Here is a 26,638-nt window from a genome sequence, read left to right as displayed (position 1 = left end):
TGGCTGGTGACACTTGTAGCATACGATGGGCTTGGCTTTGGTCACATTATTTGCAATGGCTGGGAGTCTGGGTATGTTTGGATTTGCTTGTTGGATAGGCTTAGGGTTTGGATTGATAGTGGATGGTAATGCAGGTGGTTTAGGCCAATTCTTGCGGAAAGATGGTGATGAAAAACGACCTGGATTAAACCTTCTGAAATTGGAATTGAATTGTTTAGATCCATAATTACCGTTTGCTTGGAATGGCTGTGGTCGTCGATCTCTTCCACGTAACTTATCTTCAGTGTCATGAGCTAAGGAGATGGCATCTTCAAGGGTAGCAGGCTTGAACATATTTACCTCAGCGTAGTAATGTCCAAGAAGTCCAGACATGTACTTCCGCTTATGTGTCGTCTCTGGTACGTCTTCAAGCATGCGTAGCTGTAGAAGTGCATTCCAAAAACGCTCTGTATACTGTGGAATAGGCTCACGGTCGCGTTGTTGAAGTAAATCCCATTGCTTGATTGCCTTCTCATGAAATTGCGGTGGAAGGAAATTTTGCATGAACTTCTTCTTGAAATCTTCCCATGTAGCAGGACATTCTATACTCTTGCGGACGACAGTCCACCAAAGTGATGCTCTATCTATCAGATGATTAGTAACACACTTGATTTTATCTTTCTCAGGATAAGTTTCCTCATGGAAATAGTCATCAAACTGGCTAATGAATGATAAAACAGTCTTTCCTTCTCTTATGCCATTGAAAGTGCGAAACTTGAAACTTCGTTTACTTATCTTGGATTCCTTGCGAATGGTTTGTGCTTCAAGAGTGGCGTCGATGGTACGGCGTATCAAATCTTCAGCTTGGGGTTCTTCTTTATCAGTGGACGCTCCTTGTAGCTTTGTCAATTGCGCTTGCAAGGCTTGCCTAGCTCTTCGCTCTTCGTCTAATTGCAACATGATAAGATCCAGCTTTTGTTCCATGGTAGGCTCGGGTAGATCGTCTTCAGTCATAGGATCATCCATATGTGGGGTAGTCATCCTGTAAAACTCAACAAACCTTTCTCACTCAAAATCAGTTAGCGGGATGAGCGTAGCTCAAATTTGGGGTTACAAGGCTATGTATTTTTGGGTATTTTCTTCTTCAATTTTCAGAAATTCTGAAATATTTCTGTCTCTGTTTGCTGAAAGTACTTCAACGAAGTTGCAGATAGGTAAAACAGCTTGCTGCGAACAACTTTCCAGTTCTGAGTTTTTGCAAACGAACAAGTCTTCTAGGAGTTTCGAGCGTTAGTCAGTTCTGATTTAGTCTGACTTGCAGAGTTGCAGACTTAACAGACTTGCAGGGTTATGAACTTGCTGAACTTAGCCGATTTGCAGGACTTGCAGTACTTGATTAGTGTCGACTTGCGAAACTTGACTTCTGATGCGCAGGACCCGGAGTTTGCAGACTTGTCAGATCTGTGTGTCTTGTACAACTTGATGAGAGCTTAAGGATTTAAGCTTAATAGTTTAAGCTATGGAGGGGGGGATTAATTGAAGAAAAAAAACGGCGCAGTAGATTAGGACGTGGGTAGACGTTTCAGGCCGTCGCGGAATTTTCGGAATCCCTCCTCTTGGCCACGTTTTGACGATTTGAAGCTTTTTAAGCTTCTCAAGCTTTGTATTAAGCTTTTACACTAAGCTTTTTGAAAATAGAGATATGGCTCTTACTGGTTTATCACGACTTATTCATGAAGATGAGGGAGTGGTCCTCCGCCGACAGAGAGTGGTCCTTCGCGATCTGAGAGTGGAAACAGGGGTTCTTGATCGCCAGAAGTCTGCCTGTATCGACGGTTCGCGACGAGATTGACTGTAGAGGCCGTTTGTTCCTGGAGCTCCGCCTTCGCCCGAGATTGGTAGCGATTGGAAGCCCTTGATCTCTGCTCCGCTCTGATACCACTGGTGCGCAGATCGGACGCAGGTAGCTCACGTAGTGAATTCCCAAAGGTCCCCAAGAACAAAGCACTCTACTTTTTAGCACAAAGACCAATGTAAAAACAAGCACGACATGAGACAAGAGACAAATTGGGTTGAATCTCCCCCATGCCTTGTGTGAGCGCTTCACAAAGCATGTATTTAATATATATTTCCAATCTTTTTGCTCAAAAATAGCCCAATTACAAAAATATGACAAGCTTTTAGCTTTTGAGTTTGCTTTCTACCAAAAATAGGAAAATAAAGCTAATGGACGGTGCCCAAAGAGTCTGGCACGCCCAATCTCAATGTCCAAATAAAAATAACATATCCAGGCGCATAAGCGCATACAAAATAATAATAAATAGTCGATGTCTCTATAGACATAATCAAAATATAGGCGTGGCGCCTATCAAAATATATCCAAAGGTCGGAAACCCGCTAGACTCCAATGCTTTCCTCCGCCACTCCTGCTATCTCTACACATCAACTGAAGCATTCACAATCGTTAGTAAAATAACACAATTAAACCGACAAAAGTGAATACCTAGCAGTCTTCAGCTACATAAATAAATCAACTGGTTAGAAATAAATCCTAACCTTAATTTATTACGAGTGCGCACTCTAAACTCATAAACGTTTATTAATTTAATATGCATTTTGCGGAATCACCCGCTATGGAATCACCCATGTACACACTAAATTAATGAAACGCCCGAAAAGGACAGGCGTCCCCATCAACTTCTCACACAAAGAATCCTCTTTGCGTATGAGCCCCGGTCATCTAAGTTTACGGAATCCACCATAAAACCTCACGGAATCCACCGTGGAATATGCCTCCTGGCATCAATACATATGTCCAAGGTAGCTACCCAGCCAAAAGAACTTCTCTTTCCATTGAAAGGGCTGGATTCGAACCTACAATATTGCCATTATGAGCAGTCTATTTTGATTAACGTATTTATAGATTGCTCTAAGTCTTCATCATTATCTTATTCTTGTAATATTCCGAATGCTAAACTTATATGGCTTCACTTCTTTGTGGTTTCTCATCTTCTTGATCTAGTTCATGGCAATTAGATTGGATATGCCCTAGCTCATTGCAATGGAAACATCATTGAGTGGGGTAACCTCTTATGATGTGTCCTAACCCTCCATAGTTGGGGCACCCTTCGCATGGTTTTTTGGATGGTTAAAGCCTTCGCTGGAGTACATTGAGAAGTACTCATCTTCAATATGTTGGCTTTTATTTAAACAAATCAAAGCTTTGGCTCTTAGGAGAGCAACCTAAAGATCCTTGGGTTGCATGGATTCCAATTGAGTGTCCAAGGGAGGATTTAACCCTAAGCAAAAATTGGCTTCTTGTTGGGTAATATCCATTGCCAGAGTGTACTTTTGAAGGGTTACACATAGGGAATAATATGCTTCCAGGCCCAACACTAGCTGGCAAACTTCAAAGAACTTGTTCATCTTAGGGGCACGATAACACAAATCTCTCTCTCTCTCTGTCTCTCTCTCTCTCGTTAGGTCTCCCCAACCAAATCCAATTAGCGAAACACTATATTTTCTTAGTTTATCTTGATTATTCCTTGTGAAAATCATACTTTCATTATGCAAATCATACTTCCATTACTTCAATCTTCCACCGTAATCAGCCTCTCATTCAACAACAAATCAAGAGTAATGATTAAAATGAGAAGAAAATATTGATAAATAGTACATTTTTATTCATCATTACTTGGTGAATTGGGGTGCTTCAATGAGACTATGGTTTACTAAATAATATTGTTTCAAAAAACAAAGAGTGCTTTATAATTTGTTTTTAGGTTTCAATTTTCTAAATCCCTTATAGTTTGGGTTTTTAAGTTCTCATTATCATGTGGTTTGCAACACCTAATCTAAAAGCTTGGAGACTTTTCTTTGACCAAGGTTGTAAGCCAAAGAGGGGAAAAAAAAAACTTTTGGTGCAGGCTCTAATAAACATGCCTATGAAGACAACCTTTTTCTTATATTGCCTTTATCATCAAGGATAATCAAAATAATGGTTAGAAGTTCAAGACAGTGTGGCTTCAAAGGTTGTTGGAGGAGCTTGTTTGGTTGTCAGCCAACTGGTCCTACTATACTTCATTGCAACAATGAAAGTTGCATTGCCTTGGCTCGGAACCCTGTGTTTTATGCTAGGACAGAGCACATTGAGCTACAGTACCATTTCATTTGAGAGAAGCTTCTAGATGAGACTATCGATGTGGTTTATTGCTGCCATTGATGTTTTTTAACATTAAAAAACCCTAGATAAACTATTGAACATTTTGATCTAAATATAAATATACTTCAAGGTAACAAGACTGTTGAGAATACTGAGAATCAAGCAGGTTCCCTTGAGGAAAAAAAAAGAGAAATTAAGAGACACTTCCACATAAAGTGGATACAAGCATATAAATGGGCTACTCCAATTTTGGGTGAGCATAGGTAGATGAGGGTAAAATGCAAATGGTATGAAACATTTGGATTTATTAATCCCTTTCAACTCACGGCACATCCACCATTCAAAAATTAGCTTTGGTAATGCATAAATTTTTTTGATACTCATAAACTTGTAGCTCAAAGGTGGAAGATGAAAGAAAACCCAAACAGTCTGCCACTTCAAAAACAGGTAGAACCCAGTATTGATTCACAAAGGCACTATATTATTACAAGTGTGATACAAGTCATGTGTTTGTAGCACTTCACAATATATATTCAAAGTCCTATAGCCATGAATGTACATGTCGATGTATTATATGCAATCCTAATATGCATGTGAGTACTGTGTATTATTCATACACCAATCATGCTTCATGATTTGAATATCTCATTGTGGCAAAAAATGTGTATATGATGCTCTCTAAGAGAAAAATATTAAAGAGTCCTTTCTTCTCAATTTTGATTGATGATATGACAAATTAGTTACTCAAGTAGCATATTTGATTATTTATGTGAAAGATGGGGGAAAATGTCATTGTGCTTATAAGCATATAGCTCTGTTGCCTTTGAAGGATGGTAAAGTTCAGATTATATTTGTGCAAATGTCAAATTATTAAGTGAAACCGATTTGCCAATCTTGCATCATGGGTTAGATTTTGCTAGTGCATTCACCATGAGGGCGTCTAATTAGGTTAGCTTCTGGTGGTGAATTCACCATGGAGGCAATAAACAAAGGGGTGTTCACAAAATTGAATGTGCTCATTCCCTATAATGATGGAGTGCATTGTGTGGCCTAAAAGGAGGTTTTAGTGGTTTCAAGTGCATGCAATTAGTTTCATAAATTTGGTTGTATGGATACATTTGAAAACAAAGTGTATACATGGATTTGCACATCTTCCAAGAGACACAAAGCTACACATGAGCTTATGAAAGCTTTCAAGCTTAGGTCCTTGGAAGCCTTTAAGATTAATGACACATGCTTGTTATCTTGAAGTCATAACTATGGAAAAATTCACAACGTTGTTTGAGCTCAACACTTTCTTATAATGTATGTGTGAGATTTGGACACATTGTGGATGCCAAGGAATGTGGGAGAGAGATGGAGCATTACTCTATAATAGATTATAAGGACTTTCCAAAGTATGGCTTCTTTGAAGCTTGGGAGCAATGATGGCGAAAATAGGTGGATTGGTTCCTACTCTTCTCTCGAGAAGCTATGGGAGATTATGCTTGTGATACAAGTAGTAGTACATTTAGTAAATATGATTTCTCGAGGAAAAATAAGATTATAGATAATGACACGAGTTTTTTTGGCACTTTTTCCTTTGCATTTTCATAGGTGCATACTTACTCAAAAGTACTATCTTTTGAAGTTTTATATCTTTGAAGTTTTTTATTGAATGCTTTAGGTGTTTCGGCTTTAAAAATGACATATCTTTATCCTTAAATTAAAAAATTTTGATCCATGTCTTTTTAGTCTCTTTTGCCCACTCATAGAAGGGTAGAGGGCAATGATAAAAAGCTTTTCTACTAATGCAACCCAAGGAGCTAGTCCTTGTGGGAGATTTGAAGATGTTGAGCCGATAGAAAGATGTGGATTTCCATAGATTCTTGAGTCTTCTCTTCCATGTCACTTGTTCCATGGGGAATTTTCTTTTTCCACTAAGCACGATACTCATTAGGTTTTTTTTTAAAAAAGAGATAGGCTTGAAATTTGAAAGATGCCTCAAGGGTGTATCCAAGGTTTGAACCCACACATCCTCAAACCATTTGAACTATGACCACATTGGAGACTCGTCTCTTACTTTTGTTAATAGAAGGTAAGCATTCCTTTTTGCCTCCTTCGATGCTTTGCTTCTTCACTGTTTGATCTTTGTCCGCATCAGTTATCTCCTCCTGAGTGGTTCGGATCCTGCAACGATTGTGTTTGTTTGGGTTGAGGTATATATAATACTACTTATATATAAATATACTTATACATAGATTTCTATATATACATACTATAATATGTCATTACGATATTACACACACACACACACACACACACACACACACACAAAAAATGTAAAATCTTCTTCTCATCACGTAGTAAGTATATGAGTAACTATTTATAATATATTAATTGATTAATTCATTAATAATTATTACATTAATTGTATTATATGTGTATGAGTGTGTGTGTGACTCCCTACCTAAAAAGACTAATATCCCTAAGTTTTGATGCCCTCTCCCTTGTGCCTCCAAAACTCAAGCCATGACCACCTATCCCCAAAATGCCAAACCAAACCCAAACCCAAACCCTAGCTCTCCCCAAAATGATAATCCCTCTCTCAAACCTAGCTATCCCATCCAACAACCCTAGCTTCTGTCTCCCATTGATTCTAAGCTGCCAACCCCTAAAATGCTAGACCTACTAACTTGATCTTTGCATGAACCTTAATTACCTACCAAATACTTAATGCCCCCCCTCTAAACAAATATATTCAATCATTCTCATGGTAGAATTATGTAAGTTGACATTCATATTGCAATCAATATCATAGAGAATTATTGGTAAATTTAAAAATATCCACGGTTGTGTTTCCAATGGGGCTGATGGCTAAATGTGTGTGTGTGGGAGAGAAGAGGAAGAAAAAGAAGCAACTCTCTATATAGTTGTAGGTTGTCAAAATCATGTAATGTTAGTATCTTACCACATGAAACATGCATCTTCAAACCTTGGTGCAAAGCAACACTAGAACACCAGAAGGAAGTGCTGGGAAATGCCTAGTTGGGATTATGGGAGAAGGACCCTTATGTCTAGACTGCACTTGGAATGCCAAAGAACCTTGCAAGATGACACAACACCGCATATGCTAACAAAGTGTTCTATTGTTAAGCACCGTTCTCTACAAGCCTCTTGACATCAGGTCGTTTCACCACTTATGTTGGGCTGAAAACGATATTCCCTGGACATCGAATCGAAGACATTTCTGAAAAAGGATATGTTACAGGATTACGCTTGAAAGTTCAACAGATTGCGTGAGAGATTTGATCAGGATTAGGCTAGCAAGCATCTGAGGGTATGAGAGTATCTTATTTTATCAAGGGACTTCTCCCCTGCACACAACCAGTAGGGCTGTCGCCCTCAGCTAAGGTAACACTGAAAGATATTGCGTGCAATTCTCAAAGCCCTTGTCCTCCTTTTGGGGTGTGGGGGGGGGGGGGGGGGGCGGCGCCCTCAGGTGTGCCGCTCGTCCCCTCCAATCTTGGGAGTCTAGCGCAGAATCTCCCTCTTGTCCTCCCCCAGTTTGGGACGATTTCAGTTCCCATTATGTAGACGACTCCCCCCCGTCTCCTTCCATCATGACCGGGGAATGGCTGGATCGCTTAATAGGTCATTTGGCATTATCGTGGGGAACCCACTCTTCAACGGATTGTCTGTGCAGTATATCCACCATGGAGCAAATGAAATCTGGGGAAGAGGGGAGAACATCAACCAGTTGGGAGGGGGAGAACGCTGGGCTTATGGAACTGGAGCAAGCGACATGGGAAGCCCTGGAGATCAATTCGAAAGAGGTGGTGGTGGAGGTGCCTTCAACCAAAGGCAGGGCTTCCAAGAAACTGCAGGGGCCCACAACCATGTAGCTATTGGAAGTCAGCCAAGCGCTCCTGAACAAAACCAAAAGCTGCCTGAAGAAGGACAACAAAAGAGCAAACGCGACTCCATCCCCGTCTCCAATGCCCACCAAGAAACTGGCATGCCGCCAAGCCCTGTTCCTGACACTCTAGGTAACAAATTCCCCCTATCTGTGCCAGCATCTGAATTGAAAAACTGTAAAGGATTGTGTCACGGGGCAAGACCGCCGGTCGAATTCCTAAAGTCCTGGGCTCGTAACAACTGGGAACCTCTTGGGTGTAAGCCCCTTGATTATATGTTATCTTTCCAATTACTACTTTTTCTTCTTATTTGAGAGCGAGCAGTCAGCCCTAACTCTGCTGAGCTACGAGCAATGGATGCTCAGGAATTCGCCATTAGCCTTGTTTAAACGGTCCCCTAATTTTGACCCTACAGGGCCCAAACCTACATGCATGCATGTCTGGGTTGAGTTCCCTAACCTCCCCCTTAATCTGTATCCTTTCTTGAAAATGCTATCTGCCCCACCAGGCAATTTACTAGAACAAAGGCCTTACACAGATATAAACCCAAGATGGCACCCTCAACTTTTGATTGAGGTGGATGTCAGTGAGAAGTTAATTGAAACTCTAGCAATCTCAAACTCAGAGGGGAACTTTATAAAGGACCAACCTGTTCTTTATTAAAATCTCCCGAATGCTTGTTTTGAATGCCTCAAAACAAGGGTCTAATAAAACAAATAATAACACTAAAGGAGAAAGCAATAATAGGTACGGAGCCCTTCTGATGAACTTATATGGTGACATAAATAATTCACAGAGAGAAGAGGAAGCCAGCAAGGGTAAAGCCAAATTACAGGAGGAATCACACAGCGATGAGGTAGTAGTATAGGAGACACAACTTGATAATAGGGGGGTCTTCCAAAAATCATGACAATCTTAATATAGATCTAAATGAGCAGAATAATGATATAGAGTTCACACAAGCTGAAGAGGAGGAGCTCCAAAGGGGGATCAATGTCCCACTTAGCCCAATCCTGTCAGTCAGCCCTAAAAAAGATAAAGGGAATTCTCAACAGTCCAAAACAAGGTATTTCAAGGTAGATCAGAGTGAAAGCAACCCCTTTTGGCAAGGGAAAGATTCACAGAAGATAGGGAAGTTTAAAAAAAAAAAAACTGAATAAATGAACATTCATAAACTCAGTATAATCACTTTTAATATAAAAGGTCTGACTGACCCTGAAAGGGCAAAGACAATTAGGGAATGGCTGAAAGCTAATGCCATTGTCCCTAATGTCATATGCCTTCAAGAATTAATGTCTACAGATTCATTACTTTTGAAAAACTCAAGTTGAATCTTCAAAGATTATGCATGGTGTTCAACAAAGCGCACTAACAGAAGAGGGGGAGCATGTTTAGGCTTCTCCCATGATATGTAGGATCATATCAGTAAATTTATCGTGGATTGGGATAATAACTGGGTAGCTGCCCACTTCAAACATCCTCATGAATTTGTTGTGGTTTCTCTGCATACTCCTAACACCTCTGGTGGGATTCTTTGTAGGCATTACATTGCCCCATAACTCTTGCTGGGGATTTAAATATGGTTGAATCCACAAAGGACAGGTACTTGGAAAAGGGATGTTGTATCGCAGGTTTAGTAAAGGTTAACTGGCTAAACACTAAAGCCATCATGGATTGGTGGACATCAGTGAAGGTCTAGGGTTTACATGGTCAAATAATCAGGCTGGTTGCTATGATCTATCTAAGGAAAGCTAGATTAGATACACTTTACATTTCAGCTGGTTTATTAGCTATTTTTGTGAATGCAAAGTGTAAGATAATTGAAAATATTGTGATGTCAGACCATTTTCCTATCCAACTTAGTCTCTCTAACCAGTCTCATGTAGTCAAGGCTGGGTGTCTCCAAGATTGTTCAAGCATACTACTGCCAGGAATGCAGTCCAGTACATCTAGGATCGGGCCTTTTAGAGACCAATTTCCCCAACCCTAGCTTGGACAGCTGCCATTAGAGAAACACAACCATCTGAGAGATGTTAACTGCATTAAAATGGCTGCATTAAATGCAGCCGACTGCAGTTAATCTGGCCGACTGTACCAGTAAATCTGTTCGACTGTACCAGTGCCCTACCGTACTGCTGACGTGGACTGCCGTACTGCTGACGTGGAGCCTGCTGTCTGCCAATTGTCTAGGAAATGACTGTCTAACAAACCCACCTACAAACTGAACTGCTTAAGATTAAACTAAGCTGAACTGCTTAATAGAACTAGGAGATACAATACATACCCCCAATAGAACTAGGAGATACAATAGATGCCCTTGCTTCAGGAAAGAGCCCAAGGTTGGATGGATTACCTAATGAATTTTTTAAAGAATTCAAGGAATTCCTCATCTCTCCTCTTCTTAGAGTATGGAAGGAATCGTTGAGATGTGGAGCCCTACCACACATAATCAATGAAGGGGTTGTGAAACTGATTCATAAAAGAAATGAAAACGAATGTCTGACTGGCTAATTGGAGACCCATGACATGTGATATATGCCAAAGCTCTAGCTAGGAGACTCTCCAATCACCTAGACCATAGAAATAGGGAATGCCCGTCTTGGGCCTTAGGAACGGATTAACGCGTTCTGGCATGTGTCTACCAGCGAAACGCCCATGGAACGTTCCTGCCCGTTCCCAGCCCCGTTCCTACACTTTCCAACCCTGTTCCGGGCCGTTCCAGCAGCCATTTCCTGTTTGGAGCGGCCGTTTCTTGGAATCAGACTGCAGTGTCCCCAAATTTGGGGCTTTTTCAGCAAGGATTTGGGGCATTGGTCTTGGTTGCAATGTCCCCAATTTTAGGGCATTTCAGATTAAGCATTGCCCCAAATTTGGGGCTCTTTTGAGCAAGGATTTGGGGCATGGAATTGACTGCAATGTCCCCAAAAGGATTGCCCAAAATTTGGGGCTTTTTCAGCAAACATGTGGGGCATTGGACTTGGCTGCAATGTCCCTAATTTTGGGGTATTTCAGATCAAGCATTGCCCCAAATTTGGGGCTTTTTCAGCAGGGATTTGGGGCATTTCCAATGTGTTGACTGAGTTATACATACATATATATATATATATATATATATATATATATATATACCATTCCCCCCATTCCCGTTCCCCAATCCTAAGCGTTCCCCTAGTTCTGGGGGGTCCCGTTCTTGTTCCCCGTTCTTGGTAACTATGACCTAGACTCATGGGTAAGGAAGGAGTAAAGAGGATTCATCAAAGGAAGGTATATTGTCATGAGGACGTGAAAATTTGATGCTTTGCTTATGTTTAATTGACATTTGATTAAAGGATTAATCAAATGTGCAATTAGAAGATGCACATGTGTTGCACATGTGGGGTGCAACCTACTTTTTCACAGTTGAAGGCCAAAGGACCCTGTGAAAAAGATGGGTGTCAAAGGCAAAAGTTGTAATAAGTTACACTTGTTAGATTCTAGGTGAATTTTGGTGTCAGTTTGCCCCTAGGACCATTAATTGGCCATTAAGTGTCAGTGGTGACACTAGGGACTAGGCAATGGATTAATGCTTGTCCAAGGGTAATGCATGGGACCACTTTGGGTTGCAAATGGCCTAGCCAATTAATTTTTGGATGGGCAAGGTCAATTTTCTGGGCATGGATTAAGGATTGAATTAATTTTCAAAATTAATTAAATGGCTGGAAATTGCTGAAAATGGATTAAGAAAGCTGCCACTTGGCAAAACTTTCCCATGCAAGTGGGGGAAAGGCTAAATAGGACTGAAGGGAGAGGGAAATCTCGTTTTTTCATTTTGGGAGCTGTTGGACTCTGGCTGCCAGCTTTTGGGGCCATTTCCTAACCATTGGAGACCATTTTGGTGATGGAGATTGCATATTCTTGACCTTGGGAAGCTGGCAATTGCTGCTGATGCACTTTCTCTTGAAGATCACAGTCTCTGATGCTCCTATTGTTGATGCATTTGGGGCTGGTACAGCAGGGCAGCAGCTGATTTTGATCAGTTCTTCGTGACAAATTTTCTCTCTCTACAGCATTCGCTCATCTCCTTTAGCCTATGCTCAGCCATACTAAGCAATTCTTAGCCTTTCAGAGGAGATCTCAGCCATTTTTGGTGGGCTGATCTGTAATTTCTGCAGTAAACCTTAATTTATAGCAGAAATTAGGGCTTAGCAGCCACCTTGGGATCCGTGCCAGAGATTGAAGGCTCAAGGGATTGAAATCAACAGCTGATAATTGAAGATTATCAAGCGATTTCAGGAGCCAACCCATCCCGAATTGATGCATTTGGCCAGCCAAGGGCCAAATTGGAGAAGAAGTCCTGGGTGAATCAAGGGGCAAATGACCCAAAAGGCTTGCTGGTTATTTATGATAGCAAGAGCAATTGGTTAGTAGGAGGAGATTGAAGAATCTCAAGTTGTACTGCTTCCAATTGAATGAAGCTAAAGAAATACCGCAAGGGGCGCCAGTTTTGGGGCCAACAGGGAGTCTACTGTCCAAGAATGTTATGTTAAATTTTATGCGCATTAATTTATTGCTGTAATTAACTCTTAAATCAGGTTATCACCATCTATTCCAAGAAGGAAGGTTGGTTACAGCAAGGTTCCATTGTCGGGATACATCAAATCTCTTGATTTGGTGGGCCCGAGACACCTGATTGCAAGCCAAAGCTTTGTGCTAGTGTTGATCTTTGTGCTCAGTTGAGAAATTACAGTAAGATGTCTTCATACAGTGGGATGCAATCAAGCAGTAATGATGCCTCTCATGATGCACATTCACATGAAGAAGAAGGAAATGCAATGCCTGATCTTGGACAAGGCACGAATCATGGACAACATGTTGAAAATGTGGCTGAAGGCCAAGATGTTGGACCCTCAATGTAGAAAGAGGATGATGATCAACAAGGGGAAATGAAATTCGATGATGCATTCAAGAATCGAATGAGGGCAGCAGCCAATATCTTTGCTAAATTGGCAAAAGATCCTTAGTTTACTCGGTTTTTGAACACTCCTACGAAGGACAACAAGGGCAAGAAGAGAAAATCCTCTTCTAGAACTTCGGGACAGCAAGATGCACCGAAGAATAAGCCAAAGCCTTCTCAAAATGCTCCTAAAGATGCTTATGGTCAAAAGCAGTTGGTGCCAGCTGGGCAAGAAATGCAAATGCAAGTTCATGATGTAAATGCTAATCCTATGGTTTTTGGACAGCAAGGTTTGCATGAGAATTTAGCGTAGCTAGCTTACTTTGGTGGTAGCACAAATTTTCATGCTATGGTGGGTGAGCGATCAAATGTGGGAATGTATGGCACACTTCCCCATAATTTTCAGCAACCAATTCATGGCTTGCATAACCCAATGTACTTGGGTATGGCTCATGGAATGCATAATCCGATGTATGGCGACATCAGTATGATGCCTGGTGTGCAAAATCACGCATATGGGCAAGCATCGGTACCCCGTCTTGCTTTTGGGGCTCAAGGAATAAGTGCTGGTCATGCAAATGCTCCGTTTAATGCTGGCTATCATGGAAATTGCCTCTACACTAGCAGATACACTATGCCTTTCATGTGAGCTTGTTGAGGCCTTTTTATGTTGATGTGCCTAAGGATGTATCTGCTGAAATTCAGTCCAATGTAGAGGAGCTGAATGAGATATTGGTATCTGAGCAGATTTTGGCACATAAAGAGAAAAAGTCAAAGGTAAAGCTTCCATAAGCTATCGGGTGAAGTTTCACAACTGTCCACCAATGGATGCTAAATGGATGGAATAGGATGACTTGGCAGACCATCCTCTGTTGTTGCAGCTTTACCTTGATGCCTTTCAATTAGAGCTGACTTTGGATCGGACTCTTTCAGGTTCAGCAGGGCAAGGATCCAGAGTATCACCTGATACTCAAGGGGGCAGTAGCACTTCAATCCTCCAGGAATGGACTGCTCTCGTGTATAGTGGATCTCGAATGTATTCAGCATGCATCCAAGGTACTGTGCCGACAGTATGTTTGCCATGAGGTCACTATTCAGTGTACTAGTCACTGTGGTATATGTATGCAGATGGGTACGGTTGTCACTGCAGCTCTGAAACTGTACATTTGCATCAGGTTATGATCATGAGAGACTGATTACCGAGTGCTGGTTTTCAGTGTATGATCATTAGTTTCAGTAGTATTCAGCTGGTTCTATAGACAGCACCATGTGTATTGAATGGCATTGACAATTCCCATGGTTTTGGCCCGGTTTATGCTTTACTATGGTTGTGTAGTCAGCACTGTTGAGAAACAAGAGTTTGGGATGTATCCGATGAGTTTTTGGCAACAGTTCTGGACTACTGTTGAGCTTTATGCTATATTTATGCTGGCTGGAAATTTTCAGCAAATGGTGGGCATATGAGATAGTTAGCCAGGAGTGGCCAATGTTGTGTTGACTATGATGCCTTGTGGAAATTCCAGTGCAATATTGTTTACTTTGACACATTACAGTGCAATCAAGGACGATTGCAAGGATTTCAAGGGGATGATCTACCACGAGGACGTGAAAATTTGATGCTTTGCTTATGTTTAATTGACATTTGATTAAAGAATTAATCAAATGTGCAATCAAAAGATGCACATGTGTTGCACATGTGGGGTGCAAGCTGCTTTTATAACAGTTGAAGGCCGAAGGACCCTATGAAAAAGATTGGTGTCGAAGGCAAAAGTTGTAACAAGTTACACTTGTTAGATTCTAGGTGAATTTTGGTGTCAGTTTGCCCCTAGGACCATTAATTGGCCATTAAGTGTCAATGGTGACACTAGGGACTAGGCATTAATTAATGGATTAATGCTTGTCCAAGGGTCAATTAATGCATGGGACCACTTTGGGTTGCAAATGGCTTAGCTTAATTTTTGGATGGGCAAGGTCAATTTTCTGGGCATGGATTAAGGGCTGAATTAATTTTCAGAAATTAATTAAATGGTTGGAAATTGCTGAAAATGGATTAAGAAAGCTGTCACTTGGCAAAACTTTCCCATGCAAGTGGGGGAAAGGCTAAATAGGGCTGAAGGGAGAGGGAAATCTCGTTTTTTCATTTTGGGAGCTGTTGGAAAGAGGTGTTGGACTGTGGCTACTAGCTTTTGGGGCCATTTCCTAGCCATTGGAGACCATTTTGGTGATGGAGATTGCATATTCTTAACCTTGGGAAGCTGGCAATTGTTGCTGATGCACTTTCTCCTGAAGATCACGGTCTCTGATGCTCCTATTGTTGTTGATGCATTCGTTTGGGGCTGGTACAGCAGGGCAGCAGCTGATTTTGATCAGTTCTTCGCGACAAATCTCAAAATTTTCTCTCTCTACAGCATTCTCTCATCTCCTTTAGCCTATGCTCAGCCATACTCAACAATTCTTAGCCATTCGGAGGAGATCTCAGCCATTATTGGTGGGCTGATCTGTAATTTCTGCAGTAAACCCTAATTTACAGCATAAATTAGGGTTTAGCAGCCACCTTGGGATCCGTGCAAGAGATTGAAGGCTCAAGGGATTGAAATCAGCAGCTGATAATTGAAGATTATCAAAGGATTTGAGGAGCCAGCCCATCCCGAATTGATTTGGGGCAGCATTTGGCCAGCCAAGGGTCAAATTGGAGAAGAAGTCGTGGGTGAATCAAGGGGCAAATGACCCAAAAGGCTTGCTGGTCATTTATGACAGCAAGAGCAATTGGTTAGTAGGAGGAGATTGAAGAATCTCAAGTTGTACTCCTTCCAATTGAATGAAGCTAAAGAAATACCGCAAGGGGCGCCAGTTTAGGGGCCAACAGGGAGTCTACTGTCCAAGAATGTTATGGTAAAGTGACATGCTTGAATGGGACTTCATACTGCAATCCCTTCAGAACATGGGCTTAGGGAGAAATTTCATAAAGTATATTAGTACATTGTTTGGCAATGTGTCTACAAGGATACATATCAATGGAGAGATGACAGACTCCTTCCTCCTTAGGTCTATTAGTCAAGGATGCCTCATTGTTTGCCATTGCTATGCTGATGCACTTGGATGACTGGTCCAAGATGAAATAGACAAAGGAAATATAAATGGATTAAACTCCCTAATAATAAAGGTGCTTAATCAGTTTGCTGATGACACCAATGGATTGATTAACAATGACCCAATATCATTAGTTGCCTTCTAGAACTATCTTCAAACATTTTGCAAAGCATCAGGATCAATAATAATCCAGCCAAAATAGGAATTAAATCTCTCATTAGTTCCCCTCCTAGGTGGTCGTTGGAGGCTGGCTACAACGAAATAGAAACTGGAAAGGTCTTCAGATTGCTGGGAATCCCTATGTGATTTGACATCACCATGAAACAAAGATGGGAATGGGTGCTAGAAAAGATTAGGAACAAGTTGGAAAGATGGAAAGGGATGCAAATGAATCTGGCCGGGAGGACCCTATTCCTGAAACAAATCATCATTCCAGCCACCATTTACTTTCTAGTGTGTTACCAACCTCCAAGAGCCTTGCCTTAAACAATTAGACCAGATCTCCAGGAAAATCTTATGGAGCAGTGATGGAGGAGAAAGCTTCAAAATCCCTAAAGTCTCCTAGGCAATATGCTCCATTCCTAAAAAACTAGGACTGGACCTTTGAAACCCAGACACTTGCCACCAAACTGGCAGCCAAATGGGTGGCTAGGAGTCTAAGTAGGGAAGAGGAGGATTGGATAACACTACTGAATGCTACCACTAGGAACTTTGAAGCTATAGGTTGCCCAAGGTGGAAAAATCTAGATCCACTGACTGTCATAATCTGTCCAGTCAAACTCAAAGCCAAGAGTTGTTCAACCTTAGCCAAAGGCCTGGGAATCTTGGTCTAAATACAAACATTTATTGACCCTGTCCCCACATCCCAACCTAACTCTCCTTGGGTGTGTGTTTAGATTCTGTGTGGTTCAGCTTCTTCCACAACACAACTGCTGAACAATGAACAAGATACTAGGAAGGCGTATAAACTCTTTAGGAAAGGTATAAGAACCTGGGGGGATCTATAGGACAGTCAGAGCAAAACTTGATTGATGGAAGAAGAACTAAGGCAGGAACATCAACCCAACCAATCAGACTTGGAGCTCCCCAGGGACAGAAGGAGCTCATGGGATCCTTACCTCTCTGCTGCAATTAACTTGAATCAGCCCTTCAATCACAGAGGGATATGCCTAGAAGGGGACAAACCTTTTCTCCCTCTTCCTGAATTGATAAGCAGCAACTTTCCACTATGCAATAAACTTAATGAAAGATGGCATATGCAATGGAACAACAGATTTACCAATTTGTGGTCCCCAGCCATCCGACCTAAAACGTCTTGTTTGATGTGGCTAATAATTTTAAAAGGACTTTGGACTAATTACAGCTATGAAGGCGGGAATAGGTAATGGGATATGCCCAAGATGCAACACCCAAGTAGAAACTATTCCCTACCCTTTTCTAACATGTCCACAAAATAATAACATCTTTTGTTTTCTTCAGGTAATGATTACCTTTTCACCCCACTAGACTAACATGGAAAGAATTACTACTGGGTGAAATTTATGGAATTCCTCCAGCTGTGTGGAATTAGATGAGAAGCTACTACTTATGGAACATCTAGATTTGCAAGAATAAAAAAGTGTTTTGCGACTCTAATCTGGATCCCCTACATGGTTTTAAAGACGATCTTTTTTTGCAGGCTGAAGTGGATGCTGAAGTTCTTTAGAAACTCCATGAAGCAAACCAAGAAGAAGAGTTGGGAGAGTGGAGAAAAATGAAGCTGTTGGGATTGAGAAAGTGGAAGAAGTAGCCACTATTCTGCTGGAAATAATGAAGAAAACTGAAAGAAGTAAACTGCTTAAATGGCTGATAAACCAACTATGGAAATTACCTGCTTGTATAAGGCTTTTGTAAGCTTAGGAGCTTTCCTTGTTTTGAAGCACTGTCCAACTATAAACAGGTGTATAAAGCTTTTTTTTTCCACTTTTTAAATATAAATTTCACGCAAAGAAAATAAGAGAAGGCATTGCTAAGAGTGATGTCTTCAATAATGATTTAGATATCTTTATTGCACCCCACCAATGTCAGAGGCCAATCATGGGCACTGTCTTTATATGGAGCATTGTTCTATAAGCCATTGGTAAGGAGGCCTCAAGAGAGCACTCTTCATATGCCAATGATACAATGGCTGCACTCTTGGTATACCTGTCTAGTAGAGCTATTTGTGAGGTTTTTCCAAGCAGCTAGACTGAGAATGGTCCATAACACTTATCGGACTATTATGATTGGACACTATCTAGCTAAGATGTACGAATCTGTCCTTGAGCATGAGCTGAGTCTTAGGGCAGAGAGAATAGATATAGAGCCTTGGGGCAGGCTGCCTTCAGGAGAGGCTAAACTACCTTGTATCATGTGCTTACACTTAGAGCCATCAGAGAAGAGAGCTGGGCACATGAGAAGAGAATCTACTGTTATTTTGTGGACTTTTGAGAAAGCATTTTAATACTGTACCATGTACTAGGTGGTTGAGTAGGTTCCAAGACCTACAAGTTCCAAGTGAAATGCAATGGGGGATATATGCACTCTACAAGTCACTGATGGGCCATAGTACGGGCACTGAATCAAATTAAATGCTTATAAGGTTGTGCTTGCATTTGCATGAATTGTTGGAACATCATATAGATCTCTAGCATAGGTATGCCATATCTTTGGTGTAGCAATAGGGGTGGAAGGGCCCTTCTCTCGAAGCATCTTCTGTGCTTTGCTGTCCTGTCCCAAGAAGAGATATACAATTGTGTGTGTGTGAGAGAGAGAGAGGTATGCCATATCTTTGGTGTAGAGAGAGGCTTTCAATTATGCAGTATAGCATGTATATTGCTGAACATTGAGCTGGTATACTTGCAGCATCGATCGGTTTGTCTCTTGTCTAGGGCATGTATTTTCATGCCATACAATCAAAGAGTACATGTGCTATACAAAGACTCTCTAAACAAGTAATGGCAGAGAGAAGTAACAGTTGATACACAACTGGATTTTTTGCTAGTTGGAATAATAATAATACACTTCGATGGGTATTCTTAGAGATGAGCCACTCCCACATACAGCAATTTTCTGGTTGAGTTTTGTGGGTTGCCTGTTTGTAACTCCATGCAAACTGGCTCCGCTGCTTTGCAAATCGAGATCAAACACCATATGAGTATGTGTTGCTATGGCAGATGTGTCCTTCAATTGCAGTGACTGATAACTGTTATTACACTCAAGATGTATTGATCCTTGAGGCCCCTTATTCAACTACGTAAACTTTATCACAGTCCTTAATCAGGTCAGGACTCAGGATCTTTCCTCCGTCTTGATTCAAAACAATATTGTACATGTGACCGAAGTCATGTGCAACTCTCTGTAAAAGGACCTCCATGCTTTCTGGTACCCACATAACTATTCCATAGCATCTTTCCTCTAAAGGAACCCACGGAAAACATGCAAACACTGTGCATCTCCTCCTGTTCAGTTCCTTTGCAGGTGCACTCATAGCAGAGACTTCCAAGTCAGAGATTGGTCGGATGGCTTGGTTCTCATGATCTTCTGAATCCATGATACTCTCTTCATCATCAAATTTTTCTTCCTTCAACAAATCTGAAAAATATGGTGCATGGGCTAACAGTGAATTGCTTCAAAATATGAATCCAACCATAACTCAACAAGAACAGAAAACATAAAGCTATTTTTGCAGATCTTGTACCTCTTATAAAAAAAATCATCTTTCGCAATCAAATACCTGCTTTAATAGTTGAGACAGAGGCCACTTTCTGTTTGTCATTACCTCCCTTACTGACTTTTGCATCCTGAAATATTTTCTTCAAAACTCTTACACCAAATCGTTCACTTTCATCTAATGGTGTCTTGCCCCATCTGGTTCAATAAGCATCAATGTAAATATAGAATCAGGTGAGGCTGTGCAAAGTAAAACTTGTATAAAGTGAAAGAGTAAGTTCATATCAAACTGCAGATGATAAAAAAGTGTTTTCCAAGAAAAGTACAGTTAAGTATTGAGGAATATCAATCCATCGTACATAAAGCTGTATATCACAATCAACTTAAAATGTTCTTCAAGTGTTCAATCGCCAAATGTCAAACTACAATTAACACCGTGCCACATAATAGCATATATTTGATAGGCTAATTTACAATTGATGACAGTCAATTCATAACAAAATTGTACGTTTAATGCAAATTTGTTTATACCACATGCAAACTGAGAAGAATAGCACACAAACATGTGACTTCCAGAAAGATACCGCAGTCCAGTATTATGGAATATGAAGAGATAATAGATGAAGCTGTATAAGACAATGCTTTTCTTCCATCTTTTAAGAGTTCAGTTGCACAAAGCCAAAATAGAGATCATGAAATGCCTCATGGCAGTATATATTTGATAGGCTATTTACAATTGGTAGCCATCAGCCAATAAGAAAAGGGGTTCCTTCTTATTGTAGTTTTAATCAACAATTGTTTCCACCACATGAAGAGATGAGAAAGATAGCAAACCTATCCTTAGCATGAATATTTGCTCCATGTGTGATTAGAATTTTTGCCATATTTGTTAATCCTTCGGAGGCTGCAATGTGAAGAGCCGTTCGACCATGGTGATCAGTTAGATTTGGATCAATGCCATTTTCTAGCAGATTTTTTACAAAATCTGTATGTCCACTAAGCACTGCCTTCCGTAAATGTGATCCTGCATTTTCTTCAGTCAGCTGTGCGCCAGCATTGCGTAGAAATTTTGCAATGTTGTCATAACCTCCTTTTACAGCCTCTATCAAAGGGGTGTTCCCAAATTTATCTGCATATCTTTATATGTGAGATATCCAAAATGATTTATTTTATCAGAGGACTGATATCCAAAATGATTTATTTTATCAGAGAACAGTGATATCCAAAATGAATTATTTTTTCAGAGTACAGTGATATCCAAAATGTTTGCATGATAAATTAGCATTCAACTCTGTTTTTGCTTGTGTGTGAAAACTTACCCTCACTATTTACATCTGCACCTTCTTGAACTAAGAAGAAGGCAATATCCTCATGGCCTCTGGCTGCTGCCAAGTGCTGATAAAAGGAAAAACAGATCTCATCAGCGATTTCAAAATCTTAACAGAAATCAGTGCATTTCACCATTATGTACATTCAAGGCGATTTTTTATTGACACAAGTATCTGCTTGAAGTTTTACCAGAGGAGTCCTTCCATCATAATCACTTTTCTTAGGATCAGCACCAGCTTTGATGAGACTTTTTAGATGAGAAAAATTTCCTTGATATGCAGCATTATTGACTTTCAATGCTAACTCCACCTCTTGCTCAGCAATCAAGAAAGTGATGTCAGATTCCAGTTGCTTGATCCTGCTCTCTGAATCTTTAAACTGGTGACAAAGTCAAAAGAAGACCGTTAGTTCTCAACTGATACTTTCCTTTCAGGACCTAAATCTTCTTGCATTTGTAAACGAGTATACTTGACATGTGCGACTAACATGTGAGATATCCATTTGCTATTCAAAATTATCACACTAGTTACGCTTACCCTGCAATGCAGGATGAGGATTAAATTGTTCATTAGTGTTTGGCTGCGAGTTTGCAACAGCTTCACACCTGACATAGTTCTCCGTTTGACTATGTTCAAAAGGATGAGAGAAATTTTCAAAGGAGAAGCCAGACAGCTTTGACTTCATGCTGCAGCATTTAGTCCATCTATGTTGATATACCACCAGATGTAGTCGCAACTTGCATTTGTACCTACGTTCTGTGTTTATTTCAGAACAGCATTTAAGTCTTTAGAGTGCTATCATGGCTGAACTTGGCGAGTCCAGATGCTTGCCTATATCATGGCCTATCACTGCATGCTCTGTGTGTTGCATTTTATTCACAGGCATAATCTCAGCATTTCCTGGTTAGATACAACAGTTATGTTCAGATAGGGGTTATGAAAAACTTAGTATAAGCTCAAAAGGGGTGTTTTTGCTGGATATCACTTTTGATATTGGCAGTTGGCACATTTCACTTCACAGTGTCCTGACTCCTCAACAAGAGGTTGGATACAGCAAGAAGTCCTTGAGACTTGGATTTCTTAGGATCACATAAAACAATTGAAACATCATGTTTAGCAAATACAGAGCATACAAACATGCCGATTTACATGGTGCTTGGGACCCAAGTTCCAAGGAAGCTAGGTTTTATTTATGCTTGAGGTTATCTTGCTGTGAATCCGTGCTTGTGACGACCGGATGAAAAAGAGGACATATAGGTATGGACCGTTGGAATCTCCACACCAAAGAGTCTTGACCATCTTGCAAGACGCTAGAAAAAACTGATCTTGCGGGATGAGGGTCCTACACTCTTCCAGGAGTGATAGGTGTTTGGTTGTTTTGGACTGCTCGAGTACCTTTTAGGGCAAAGGAACAAGTGGTAAGTCCCCTCATGATGTAGGATAGCTCTAGAGGCATAGGAGAGATTAGCAAGGTTCTCAGCTCACAAATCTCCTATGACTGTGGAAGGGGTGCAATCACATACAGTCTAACATTGTGGGATTGGAAGGTCCCATCCTAGATACAACAATTTTGGCCACTCTTGCGTTAGTGATGGTTCTGTAATAAAATATTTTGATTGATTATTGTTTGTTAAACATCATGTCTAGGAGGTGCAAAATATACAAATTGTCGACTGAAATGGTGAAAGAGACTCAAGTCAAAGGGAGGTAGATGAAGGGTCAAGACAAGCTCATGGTGATGTTTTAGTTGAAGCACCCAAAATGGAAGTAGTTAGGATGACACTTTGTCAAGTGCCACCTCCTCAACAGGCTGCTTCTTCACTGGCTCCAAAGGTTAGACATACTTTTCATTGGAAGGGGCCATTTTTTTATAGTAGACAAAGCCAGTTTAGTTTTATTAGGGCAGTACAAGTTTCTTTGATTACATAAGATTTCAAAGGTTAATTTCTCGCTCGGAAATCATGTTTCAGAATGAGCTGTTATGGTTGATTGGTGATTATGCTTCTAGTTTGGCAAGCAAGCATCTCTTTGTGAGATTTCAATGTTACGAACAGTCAGCTCATGATACCTCAGCTCATTCTATAATGGATGGCGTAGAACAACAGAGCATGGGATTAGTTGGTAGCTATGTATTAACACAGGACATGTGAAATTATTGCATCTATTAGAGTCAGCATACAGATACTTTTCGCAAATTCTTAGCAACACACTAGTACTTGGGCTTGTTATTATAGAATGCATGTGGACTTTTTCCCACCAGAGATAATGAATGTGGTAGAAAGATACATACTTCTTCCAAATCCTTTTGGCTGTTGGCATCTTACAAGACTTGGTGCAGGCTGGTGTCTGTATATACAGTATGAAAAATATTAAGTTGTAGACAATTTAGTTCAGCCTGGACATACATACTAGATTTGGTCCCTGATTTATGTGATACATGACTGGGCAGAAACTTTGATGCAGACTTTTCAGAGGACACAGTGAAGTATGTTTTGCGACCTCTCCTTTGTAGATAGAGTACAGGTTGGGAGGGATGCCAACTGACCTCTTTAGAACTTGCATGGAAGATGCAAAGGCACCACTAGTCTTGTGTCTTGACCAGTGGTGTAACGCTTGCTGATTGGAAGTTGGCTTTGCTTCAATTGCTGCCAAAAAATGCCGAAATCAATGGCCTTAAAGCATTTATATGATGAGGCCAGTATTCAAAATCTTTATAAAGGTTTGGCAAGTAGATTGCAAAGACTCTTTCCTAATTTGGTTCACCCAAAATTGTATACATTTATTGAGGGTCCTCTGAAGGGTGTATTGGAACTAACAATGGCTACCTAAGAGTGGGTAGAGCTAATTCCCACCATTAAGACTTCTATTGCAGTTGCAACGTGCCCGATTGAGAAGCCCTCAGTGGCACGATTTTAGTGGCCGATTAAGAGATAATCCTAAGTAACACCACCTAGTATTCCTTAGAATAGCATGGGGTTTGTCACCTAGGTTTGCTTGAGTCCACTTCACAATGGAAGGTTTTGACTATAACCCATAAGAATCAACTTGAATCCGGGTTCCTAATTCTATTTTATGGTCACCTAATAGCTTATCTAGCATTGGTCTTTGAGCCACTACATTCGCAAGTCAACTTGAACCAAAGCAAATCAATGCTGCACTTGGTTCATCGTGAGTGAGAAACAAGGGGGAGTGATACACGTTGACCCCTCTACCCATAGGGTATAGTCTCGACTCCGTTCCCCTAAAACGGAATTGATCAGGATCTAAAACGACACATTAGGCAGCTACACATTCAGACCTTTCCTAATTCTAGTGCCTTCAAAGAAAACTCTCTGCTCACCAAGACCACCTATCCATAGGACGAACCCATTGAGGGTTCCACCCTCCCGCTTTCCTTGCTAATGTGTTTTAGTTATTGAATTACCTACTATACTTATTTTTCAACATGTGAAGGCAGCTTCCTTATTTAACCTTTTAGGGCACTACGTTCCTTCACGTAAATTAATCCACAACACAAAGATAGTATCAAACATTCTTTTGAAAACTCTTGCAAAACAAGAATATTTATTCATACCTTCTTCAAGGTGTATGCCAAACCTGGCATTTCGTCCCTTAATTCAAGACTTGTGTCCTAGTCTCATTGTACACGATCCACCAATCCACCCTTATCTAGCATTAGGGCCTTCTAGGAAGTCCATCCTAAGCTCATAGGAGTTAGGTTGGTTCTCAATAGACCCAATGGATTTACGGCTAGAGCCCCCCTAGCATCCTTGTTGCCCCGCTTCTAACCTTGGGGGAGGTTTAGTGTGTCTAGAAATTTGCCCATGAGGACACAAGAACCATAGTTGTCAGGTATGAAAGGTACGGTACGATACAATATGGTACTAAATGGTAACATAAGGTACGGTACGATATTAGTACAAAAAAAAAATCTAGCTTGATTTAAAAAAAATTCATAAATCATTAAATGATAGAACACATGTTTAAAGTGGAAATAGTCATTTCATTATAAAATAGGATGAATACATAAGGGTGGCCCTCGTGGTTGCATGGGATGCGCGCAACATGCGATACAACTAGAGTCTAAAGACTAGTACATACATGGATAATGGATCACAGTGACATGCGGATACCATGATAGTAGATACAAAAAAGAGAGAGACCTATGAATCTATAGACTATAATGAGGCCTCATCATCATCATCATCGTTAGAACCATTTAAGTGCTCATCGATAGAGTCTGAAGATGATTGCTCGGTGTCGAATGATGAGATACTCTCATATTCATCCTCACTGATGAGGTTACCATCATCATTAAATGATGGCTCCCTAAGCACCGGCTGTGTAGGCAAGGGGGGAATGTCATCATGAGGCATGGAATTGGAGCTACTAGAGCCTCGCTTAACATATATCTACAAGCCACTCGAACCACCTCTTCTCTATGTCGAAGAGCGCCGAATGACCATGTCCCTACTACCACATACTTGAACTCCTCACCCATGAGCACGCTGATTGCGAGTATCACGAATATCTGTTGCTATAAGCTCTCTATAGAGCTCCGCAAAGATCATCTCCTCCTCCTTATCCATCTCTTGATGTGCACTTGGAAGAGTGTTGCCCGTCAACTTGAATGTATTAGCATTCACCTGCACAATGCACATAAGATTGTAAATGCTGAAGTCTAAATTGTAAAGTATAAACTTTAAAGTTTTAAAAATTTTTAATTGTATGATTAAGTGTTTACCTACTTTGGACTACCTATGCTCATCATAGCTCTCATCATGCGTAAGTTAGTGCGGCAATAGACTAGCCACTCTAATTGCTAGGTGTGCTAAGCCGATTGTGAAACTTCGTATGAATGAGAGAATAGGCACTCCAATTTCTCTCACATGTACTTGAAGAGCAATCTTGAGCAAGACTCTTATGGCTAAGGATTGAAGAGTCTCCAGTGCATATCAAAAGTTTTGCTACCAAAATAGACGCTCCATAAGTGGCTCTTTTCTCCAAGGAGTAGAAGAAGCAAAAGCCACATGCCCTCTCTGATCCACATGGTATCCTAGCTTCTCCAACACTACATAGCACGGACTTTCTACCAAAACTGCTCCTTGAGGCACAAGCGCTAGATAGCTTTGGCTTACTTTGTCTCATGCTCATCCCACTCATTCCATAGAGTGGACACCACTATCAAGGAAAACCGCACCTCATAACGGCACTTGAGTAACAACCACATGTAAGCAAACCAACTTGAAAAAGGCTTCTTTAACTCAAGTGTGCTATGCTCATGATATATCGCAAGCACCTTTACCTTTATTGTGAAGAAGGTGACAACTAATGTAGCTTTGCGGACCATCGTCTTCACCCACTTGAGCTTCCTGATCTTCTCCATGAGCAAGTCCAAACAATGACTTGTATATGGAGTCAATATAATCGTTGAAAACTTAGCCTTAAGCAAACGGTCCATAAGCCGACAACTCGATGCATTGTTAGGAACAACTTGCACCACATTCGAGAGGCCCACCTACAACCGCAAATTACAAGTAATGATACTTGGAGGTTAGAG

The 26,638-nt window shown here is 40.7% G+C and overlaps 2 protein-coding genes across 3 annotated transcripts in view; one reads left to right on the top strand and one right to left on the bottom strand.

Moving 5' to 3' along the window:
- Positions 1–5,889: 5,889 nt before the first annotated feature.
- LOC148014549 (potassium channel KOR1-like) overlaps positions 5,890–26,638 on the bottom strand; it is a 68,556-nt gene continuing 47,807 nt past the window's right edge. The window contains exons 9-13 of one of the 2 annotated variants that reach the window (XM_087666150.1): positions 21,269–21,457; positions 21,070–21,145; positions 20,585–20,879; positions 19,815–19,948; positions 5,890–6,310 (exon numbers count right to left, since the gene is read on the bottom strand). In XM_087666150.1, the coding sequence (XP_087522276.1) occupies positions 6,285–6,310; positions 19,815–19,948; positions 20,585–20,879; positions 21,070–21,145; positions 21,269–21,457 (720 nt within the window). In that variant the 3' untranslated portion in view covers positions 5,890–6,284. Of the gene's footprint in view, positions 6,311–18,523; positions 19,673–19,814; positions 19,949–20,584; positions 20,880–21,069; positions 21,146–21,268; positions 21,458–26,638 lie in introns of those variants that run through there. The other variant, XM_087666149.1, reaches the window with a different exon arrangement.
- LOC148014551 (uncharacterized) lies at positions 7,610–17,992 on the top strand. Its single transcript, XM_087666151.1, has 2 exons — positions 7,610–8,169; positions 17,739–17,992. Exons 1-2 carry the CDS (start codon positions 7,755–7,757, stop codon positions 17,741–17,743), a joined length of 420 nt encoding a protein of 139 aa, XP_087522277.1. The 5' UTR covers positions 7,610–7,754; the 3' UTR covers positions 17,744–17,992.

Source organism: Lygodium microphyllum, chromosome 25, assembly GCF_053477565.2.
Source record: "Lygodium microphyllum isolate KBCC chromosome 25, Lygodium_microphyllum_v1.1.10, whole genome shotgun sequence".
NCBI lineage: Eukaryota > Viridiplantae > Streptophyta > Polypodiopsida > Schizaeales > Lygodiaceae > Lygodium > Lygodium microphyllum.
Note: the sequence above shows the minus strand (reverse complement) of the source record. Positions and strands in the feature narration are given on the sequence as shown.